The sequence below is a fragment of the Egretta garzetta genome, unplaced genomic scaffold (genome assembly GCF_000687185.1).
Source record: "Egretta garzetta isolate BGI_Z169 unplaced genomic scaffold, ASM68718v1 scaffold241, whole genome shotgun sequence".
Taxonomy (NCBI): Eukaryota; Metazoa; Chordata; class Aves; order Pelecaniformes; family Ardeidae; genus Egretta; species Egretta garzetta.
In genome coordinates, this window is record NW_009258675.1 from 662,587 (window position 1) to 672,382 (window position 9,796).

The 9,796-nt window shown below is 47.4% G+C and overlaps 1 protein-coding gene across 1 annotated transcript in view; it reads right to left on the reverse strand.

The window, feature by feature from the left end:
* FGFRL1 (fibroblast growth factor receptor like 1) overlaps nt 1-9,796 on the reverse strand; it is a 178,388-nt gene that overhangs the window by 9,823 nt on the left and 158,769 nt on the right. Inside the window, exon 4 of the mRNA XM_035888643.1 lies at nt 3,979-4,059. Within this exon, the coding sequence (XP_035744536.1) occupies nt 3,979-4,059 (81 nt within the window). The remainder of the gene's footprint in view (nt 1-3,978; nt 4,060-9,796) is intronic.

Consider the following 9,796-nt stretch of genomic DNA (forward strand, 5'->3'; position numbering starts at 1 on the left):
AAATCCCCCCGGGGAGGGGGACTTGCCCCCTTCCCTGGCCAGCCTGTTCCAATGCTTAACAACACTTTTGGGGAAGAAATTTTTCCTAATGTCCAATCTAAACCTGCCCTGGTGCAACTTGAGGCCATCTGTGAACGTATCCCTTAGCCCTCACCCCCCTGCAGCCTTGCCCAACCTCCCTCCCTCTCGGAAGCAGACACCCTTTGGCATACCCCTCTCTTCAGAATCCTTTTCTGTAGGGGAAGCCATCTGCCTCCGCAGCCTTCCCTTGCCCCCTCTGGCTGTCATTTTGGGTCCCAGCCCTTTCATGTTATTTCAAACTCTTGCTCAGAAATGCTTTACTCCCCATACAGAGTCTTTCATGTGTAATCTAATGAACTGGAGCAACTCTGGCACTGCAAGTCCTTGCCGTGACAGCTGAGCAGCAAGTGTGACATACTAACCCACCCCACAGGTCCTGGTGTGTAAATCGCTGGGTATTCCCTTGGGGGTCTGCTGCAGGAGGAGGCCCCCTCCCAGAAAAACCAACCACCCTCCCAGAGAGACAATTAACCCTGTCAGAGCTACGCCTTGGGAGCCGTAACTTGTGGAAGTTTAAGCCTGAGCCAAGGGAGACATGCTGATAGGGGCTGTCATTGTGGAAATTGAGTAAATCATAGAATCACTTTGGTTGGAAAAGACCTTTAAGATCATCGAGTCCAACCTTTAACTTAACCCTGCCATCCCACCACTAAACCCTGTCCCTAAGCACCTCATCTCCCCTTCTTTTAAATACCCCCAGGGATGAGGACTCAACCACCTCCCTGGGCAGCCCATTCCAGAGCCTGACAACCCTTTCGGTGAAGAAGTTTTTCCTAATGTCCAACCTAAACCTGCCCTGGCACAGCTTCAAATCATTCTCCCTCGTCCTAATGTCTGCAAGCTGCAGGGAGAGGTTGAGAACCAGCTGTGAAATGGGTCTAAACAGTTATCCTCTACTATGGCAGTAATTCACGCTGAGACCAGGAACTGCAGATCCAGGTAGCTGTGGATCCTCGCTGGATGGGATTCCTGGGCTGGGACTAACGTATCAAAGAGCAGGCTGGAGACAGAAAGTCACACTGCCCATGCAGAGTGGATTCAAGTGAATGGCTTTAAGCTCTCACCTTCCCTTACCTCTTCCCTGCTTCCACAGCAATATTTCAGAAGGATTCAGTGGTGTCCCTGCTCGGTAAGGGCATTGCAAGACAGAAACTCTCTTTCCTCCCAGAGAAGCAGGCCTATAATATTTCTGGTTTTCCTCTCACTGCAACTCCCATGAATCTGCCTGGAGTTTTGCATTCACTCCTCGTACATTGTTGCCCAGATACATCCCAAACTACAGGTAAAGCTAAACTTGTTTGGCTCTTTCTGTCTGTCTGTCTGCTTCTGTTTAAAGAAGGTTAAGTGATTATGTGGTCTGAAAAGCTACTCCAGGCTGCGTGCAATATGCTGAAACCAGATCCCATTTACACAGTCCTGACTGTTTCCTTGACAAAAGCCTGAATGGAACAAGTTTAGAAAAGCCAGTTAACAAAAAAAGGAGAAAGAGAGAGACACACACACATAAGAGAGAAAAAAAGACCCTGCAAGCACAAAGGAGGAAGAGGGAGAAGCATCAGTGTGAAAGAGAGGCAGAAAAAGTCTCTTCTGAGTTGGTGCTAGTAAATGTCTGTCCCCAAATCTGTACCATTTACAGAAGTTTTGCTTGTTGGAGTGCCAGCGAAGGCCATTACAAAGTGCCTCTGTGTTATTTATACTTCTCAGGCTTGTTCTCTTCCACATCACTTGGCGTTTGCTTCATAAACATGAACCGCACATTTGTACAGTATAAATTATGCCACACACAAGAGCAAGGGAAAACACAAGTGGATGGGGACAAAGAGACAGTGTTGTGGACAGGTTCCTTGCTGAAATACTGTTTACTGTGAAGATTTATTCAAGCTAATGAAAATTCAATGAAACATAAGGCTGTTGGCACAAAGACCTGGGAAGCAGTCTCCTCTCCCTGTGGGACACCTCGAGGTGCGTGGATCAGTCCCAGATGCTCCTGTCAGACGTTCCTCACACAAAATGAGGTGGTTAGCTAAAACATGGAGTCTGCTGCAATCCGCCACAGCTACTTCCATATAGTGACAGTCAGTACCACTTCAAGCCCTCATTACACAGAAAATGTCATGATACAACTAAGTATTGAAATGCTGTCAAGTCTTTTGGATAAGAGCTCAGTCAGTTGTGGGAAGACGTGGATGGGGGTATCTATCTTTCCCCACATCAGTTCCCTGCTCTTGATGGGGGCAGGACCTCTCCCCAGCAATACCACTCCGTGATGGTAGTCGGAAAGCAAAGGGCAGCTTTTTCTTACCGTGCTTCTCCTCTCCCACTTCTCTAGAGCCCAGGACTCTGCAAACACAAACTGCTCCTTCACCCACTGTCCTCCAGAGAGCTGCAGACACACACTGACCCTCCCTGCACACCAGCTCACACCAGCACTTTGCTGGTGAGCACTGCTGGATGGAAAGGGCTTGGTGTGTGTGTGTGGCCTTCCCCAGCCATTTCCCTCCGTGGGGAGACGAGACAGGAGGGAGGGCAAGGGGAGAAAGCAGAGGAGCAGGAACACTCTGCAGCACAAAGAAGGATTGGGCCAGGGAAGCACAGAGTAAGACACAATCCAATATGAGATTGTCAATGCTTAATAACTTTAGTAGTGCTTCCATTTTTTTTCATAATATCATTGTTTTATTGATCTATCATCCACCAGCTCTACCCTGAGCACATCTGCCATGGCATTCAATACCTGCTCCTATCTCCACCAGGATAATGAAGAGTGGAGAGATGGCAGCTTTTCTTGATAGCTGCTGAATCCCTCCTGAAGGACTCCTGACCCATAGTTTACCTAAGGCACCCTTTCTTTAAAATGTTGTCATCCTTTCCCAGAATGAGTGGAGGTTACCTTCTCCCACAGCAAGCTCAGTCTCAGATGAATCTGTAATTCAAAGATATTATGGCACAGGCTCCTCCAGGTGGACTGGACTACACCACATCCCTTATTTGCCAGCTTCTGAAGAAAACTGGCCTCAGCTCAACTGGTGGGAACTCATACGGTGAAAGCTTGACAGGTTCCACCCTACCATTGCTATGAGGTTACTCCCTGGCCACAAATGTGGTACAAATCCATCTCTGTATTATACAAGTAAAAGGAGGGATGTACTGCAAGAGCAAAATGGAAATGCCGTGCTTCATCCCTTGAGGTCATAAACTCACATCGCACTCCTGTCAGTAATGGCCGAAAGCTGTTTGGCATCAGCTCAACAACTTATTGTTCTTCAAGGAGTGCTTGGACCAAAATTCAGACCTGCAAGTCTTGCCATGATTCAGAACCTGTTCCAAGTGAGATTTTAGCAGTTCCCCAAAGCTCTGCAACAGCATGAAAACCCTATGCTTGAACAGTCCAGGGCTTAGAGAAGTTCATGCAGGTGTCTAAAAGAGAGGGTAATTTAAAAAATACTCAGCTTTGGCCTAATGCTAATTCTGCTGAAGTGAAGTCAGACCTCCCATTTGCCCTCGGTGGGAGCAGTGTTATGTTGGCACCGAAGGCTTTTGGAAATACTGCTGTAAAAGTCAATATGCCTTTTATAGAGAGCCCATGAAAGCTATAATAGCTGCACATGCAAAAGAAAGTCACTGCCCAGAAAAACAAATGCAAAGGAGAACCATGCTGGGGTATATGGCAGGGGGCCCTAGAGCGGACCACGGGCTGCATTTCACAGAAGGACCCTTGGATGGGATCCATTCACACCGACATGTTCAGTGGACACTTTGTTTATTATTTGACCATCTGTAGGGAGAAGTCACTCCAGGCGCTCTGCCTTGCCTTTCCCTCAGCATCGGAGAAATGTGCCGTGTGAACAGCACTGAACCAAGAACTGAGGAAAACCAAAAACATACACTGCTCCTTACCCCACTGCTTCCCAGAATGATCTTCATATTCTCCATTGGAGCCTTCGGGTACCTGGCTATCCTTTCCTGAGCTGGCGTCATCTGCAAAGGAAAGGAAAGGGAAGATGTTAAGAAGGTCTCCTGCAGTGCGGCAGTATGATAACAAGACTTTGTGTTTCCTCCTGGAGGCACCACGCAGCTGAAACACACTCGACATACATTTGGCATCCACATCCTGGCACTTACAGCCTGGCCAGTTTAACAAACAATTTAGTTCGCTGCTTTATAAGCTTTTCGGCAGGCTCCCAAAGCAATGGGAGATTAATCAATGTTTCCATTAATAGCTGACAAAAGCCTCTTTGTTTATGTTTACAGGTTGCTGTTCCTAGGAGGGGCTGATCTGTTGTACCTCCTATGCAAATAATGGTATAAATCAAAATTACAGATAATTAAGCCTAGGAGGAGGGGGAAGACTTATGTGATCAGTCCCACAGAGCACAAGCAGTGGAATTAGGGCCCCTAATTCCCCTTTCAGCTTCCATACAAAATCAGGAAAGCAAGCAGGTCTGGAGTCAAAAGAGCCCTCAAGGGATGCTGAATGCAAAGCTATGGCTGGAGAAAGCAACACTGAATTGAAAAGCTGTTTGGGGTTTGGTTTTTTTCTTAATTAACATCACGGATCCACCTGGTATCGACAACGCACCACTTTGTCCCTTATCACTCTAGTTGTCTATACTGCTCCCACAGAGCAGCACCAAGGTCTCAGCTCCATGCTCTGTACTGCTAGGAGAAATAGAAATCGCCACACAGCAAAACCCCCATCTCTCCAGTAGCCCCCACCTCAAATTGTGATATGGTCACCTACAAGGTCTCCACAAGGGCTGAGGGATCAGGAAAGTGCCCTGAGCCTCTTTCTGCAACCCAGGTGATGCTGGTGACCTCAAACCTCTGAAGTGCCCAGATGTGAAGATTTTTCCTCCTCCTGTAACAGCCCGACCTCTATTGCACAAGCGCTCAGCTCAGAGCATCCTCTTATCCCAGTGCCTCATACCAGGAGGGAGGTCCACCCCAGGGACTTTGGGCACCTACAGGTGATGGCACAGCAAAGTATGGCTCTTCCAAGGCTACTTCTGTGCTCTAAAGGTGGCACAGCCCCATACAGCAGCTGGATTTGAGGTGAAGACCTCAGTCAAGAGCTCAGCTACCACTTCAGCTCCTAGCTAAAGTGCACTGAAGTGTGGGAAATTTGATTTTCAGAGATCAGTCAGGTGAAGGCTGGGAAAAAGTTCACCTCAACAAGAAACTGTTCCGCAACGGTGTTAAAAAAAAAAAAAAAAAAAACACAAGAAGTGGAAACATCTGACCTAAGGAATGAATCCCTCCAAACGCCCAACTCCCAAAACCCGTAAGAAAAATGTCTCATGAGCAAAAGAGAGGAAATTTCTTGATGTAATCTCTGTGGCAGAGAGGAAAAAATTATCTCAGCTTATATATGAGCATGCCTCCCCCAAAATGTACAAATCATAGAGCTGCCCTTTGCAGTTGTTTTAGAAGTTGGGTTGCACTTAAACAGGGCTTGGTGTGTGAACTTGTGTGCAGTCTTTGTGCGAGAAGAACACGTGCTTAACCCCATCCTCACCCCAGTTTCCGCTATTCTGGAAAATCATCCCATCTCTTCAGCATGGGGCATTTTCTGCCGACACATGCTCCAATCTTGTTTGCCGCTGTCCCTTAAGCAGATAGGCTGCAATGCCATATGGGTTTGTCCCCCCTCGCCCCTGACGGATTTTTCCCTTCTGTTTGCGGTTACTTCGGCACAGTTTCCCCCGGAGGTATGTGCAGCTGTCACTTCGAGGGGAAAAGAAAACTTTCAGGGCAGCAGCATGCCGTGCTCTTACTTCAGCAACTCACTCCAGCCGACTGCCCCTTCCCACCTCCCTCTCACCCTCCGTCCATCGCTGGAAACCCGGAGCCTTTCCCCGGGGCTCCAGCCAGCTCCCAGCACAAAACACAGGGAAGCAGCGTGAAACACAGTCACACTCAGGGAACACCAACCCCCGCGCAGGGCTGTGAGCGCACACGCAGCGTCCGGGCTCCGCCAAGGCTGGCCCGTGTTACAGAGGAGACGAGTAACCCATGTGCAAAAGGCAGTATATTTTTACAGCCTTGGCAAACCGAATGCGGGGAATACAAATATACCCGTTATATATGATGGCTTGCATATGATAGATTGTCTCCTTTTAGTCAAAATACTGATTCAATTCTCTTCTGGCACTTGTACAGTTCTTCACAAAAATATCAGTAGTGCTACGGATGAAACTTGGATGTTCTCTGACAGAGAACTTAGTAAATCCCTTAGCACAATTAGAAAAATGTATTGAGCAATGGAGAAGAAAGAAAAACTGTGGTCAGAGATGTAGGATTCCTGCCCATTTGTAACTGCCGAATATCTTAAAAGTGGTTAAGATGTTTAAGTAGCGATGTTCTGTCAATTATATCTTAATCCTACTCAGCTTGACGTACAAAGAGCAGTATATCCTCCCTTGCCTCCTGCCTCATGTTACAGTATGTCAGCCCATGTGCGCTCCTCCTGCCTACACACAAGGACTGACTGGCGTTCCCAACACCTCTTGACAGGCTGCCAAGCTTTTGATGTAAGCAAAATTGCTCTGAATCTGTTTGATCCTTTGAAGATGCTCCTTTGGGTGTTATCCTGCCAAATCGCAAACCTGTGCAGTGACCTACCAACCCCCGAAAAAAATCATTTTGGGGGGAAGAGATCGGGATAACTAATGCCGCCATGCTAAACCATGAAATAGATAATTTAGCAAGGGGGCAAGACTGAAATAAATAACTGCATGCATTTAGATGTGTTGGTTTAGATCCACTGGAATTGGTTTCCCTTTTGTTAGGAATGCGGTAAAGTTAACAACACATAGCAGAAGTCTTGGTGGTGGCGGTGGGAAAAGTCATAAACATGGAAATTCATGTAGAGCAAAACTACTCCTTCCCATCCCCAGAGCTGCAACTGGGTGAGGGATGTTACGGCAGTTTCCATCCCAGCTGCAGCATGCAGTGAATTGGGCTCCTACCTTCAGCACCACTGTATCTGAATGACCCCACGCTTGAGGACGGTAGGAAAAAAGCTTGATGAGATCCAGAAATTAGATGAAACTCATTTTGGGAAAATTCCCTGAAGCCCGGGAATCTCCAGTCAAACTGGAGAGTGTGAGTGAGGCAGCAGAAGAGCCAGTGATATAAGGATAAAGCGTTAACCTGGGATGTGGGTGACCCAGGGTCAAGTCCCTCTTCTGCTGCATTCAGAGAGGGATTTGAACCTCCCCCTCTTGCACCTTGGGTGAGTGTCTTAAGCTCTGAACTGTGGTCTCAGAGAGCCAAAAAAGAGCTTATTACTACATAAAGTGGAACAGCACAGAGCTTATTACTACATAAAGTGGAACAGCACAGTGAGAGACAGAGATCTCAGGCACACCTTTAGGATGGAAGACCCCTGTCTAATTCAGATATCACCAAGATTTGACTTCCACCTGCCCCGTCCAAAGTTAGCACTGCGGCTGCGTGGAAAGAATCTGTCTCTCCCTGTTTTGAAGAACTTTCCTATTTTTTTTATTTTAATATCAAGTGGTTTCCTAGGAAAGGGAAACACTTTTGCAGTTGTTCTAGTCCCTGTGCTAGCAAGGATGGATATCTTTCTGTACCACAAACACACTTTGGTCAGCCTGCTCACTCCTAGGGAGGGATCTATGACACTGAAAGCAAAGCCAAATTTCCTGAAAACTCAGAGGCACCTGGTTCAGACGAAACCTGCAGTCTGAAGCCTGGCTAATAGTGCCAGACCTGCTGTTTGCATTTCCCTCTAAGCTTTACAAATGCAGCTGGCCTGGTGATATTCTTACGAGACAGAGAGTGGACCTGAAAAAACGAGCCACCTTCAGATATGTATGACCAGCATACAAAACGATGAGTTAGTAGCAGAAATCACATGAGTCTTAGCTATATTCAAAAATGACCTAATAAGCCGATTGCTTACTCATTCTCTTGTCACCTCCCACAGAGGCAGGGTGATAAGTACAGACAAAAAAACCAGCCTGCAGCCAAAGGGCAGCAGGGACCAGCCATGCAGCACCGCCAGCCTTGCTGCCAGCAGATTACCGCCAGAGGCAGCGCTAAGGAAGATGAGCTGCTGAAGTTTCCTACAAGCTCCCTTTTCTGTGACCTATATTGGAAGGTCATCCTGTACTGGACTTCTTGGACAGTATCACAGGCTTAGGAGAGCAGCCAGTTGGAAGACGAAGTGGAAAACCTGCCTTGAAAAATAATCACTGACTAATTTTATGTCACGAGTATCTGAGGCTAGGAAAACATATACATGATTTAGGTGTCCCCACTGTACAACTTGGTTCCATGGTGTTACAAAGCCTGCTGGCTAGTCGAGAAACCTGAAATGGAAGGCTCCAATATCACATCAGGTAATAGACTTGGAGACATGGGATAAACTCAGGTAGCCCCTTCCCCTCCAAATACCACACCCTGGCCATACACAACAGGGCCAGGATGGATCCAGAGGCATCAGCCTGTTGTTCAGGTAAGAGCCATTACCTCTCTCTTCCTTCAGGATCTTGTTCCAAGCTGGCTTCTAGGTCTGAGATGCCACAGGGCTGAGATGCTGGCGCCGTGCTGGGGAAGCGTGTGGCGGGGCTGAAAGGGGCAGCCATGGGACTGGTTTTGTGTGAGACTCCACACGTCTGATTGTATGAGGCCCTGATTATCAGTGCTGATGTCATGGGCCAAATTGCCCTTTATCAGGCCCAGGTTTGGTCTAACCCCTGTCAGAAAGCAGGCTGGATTTCTGCAGAAAAGGGATTTCTGTATGTAACTCCATCAACTGACAAAGCACTTTGGGGATCCTATGGGATAAAGAATGCCACATAAGGGGGGTATAGTTACTGTTTATTACCATAGCAGAATTGTTCCATTCCCTCTTAAAAGTTAAAACAAATTGAAAATTCTGCATAACGGTCTGGCTCTGAGAGAAAATGATGGGAAATATTCACAGACTGTTACCGAGCCAGGATCAAATTTTATTTACCCACAGACTCTTCATGAAGGCTTCATGTTTTAGCCGAACGGGTATGACTGGTTTTCAGGCCAATACTATGGGCTGAGCATCCAACCACGAGTCAAAACAACAGCCCGATTTCTGAAGTAAAAATCTAGCCATAATATTTCTCTATGATTCACAAAGTTGCTTTAATTTGTTATAATGCAAGGCCCATCCCTGCTCTGACTTGATGGGACCAGCTTTGGAGTCTTTGATGTCAGAGGCCTTGAAAGCCCCATTTCACAGATGAGCCAGCTTTGCATAAATAAACAAAGTGACCTCTGAACTGGAGCCTGAGACCTGAGCACACTTCAAAGCACTGGGGGAGGCGATGGGGGGGCAACGGGGAATGAAGCGATCAGCATGCATCATTAAGGCAGCCCCTGCTCAGCGCTGCCGCCGAACAAGGGGTGTAAATAAAAGGAGGGACGCGAGCGGGGAGGGAGTGAAATGAGGGGGAAAGTGATGTAATCCAGTCAGGCTTGAACAATTATAATGGGGCCTTCTCCCATGGATGAATGAAAGAGATGTCTCCGAATTCCAGCTTTAAGGGCTAACTTGCGCATTTACCCAGATGCACCATATTTGCACATCATATTTGCTCCCCAATGTCCTTCACTGCTGCAGATGCTGAGTGAGTGACCAAACGCGAGTTGCTTGTGGGAGGTGGGTCTTGGGCCTTCCTAGGAGTTAAATCAGAAGTTGTTCTGCTGACCC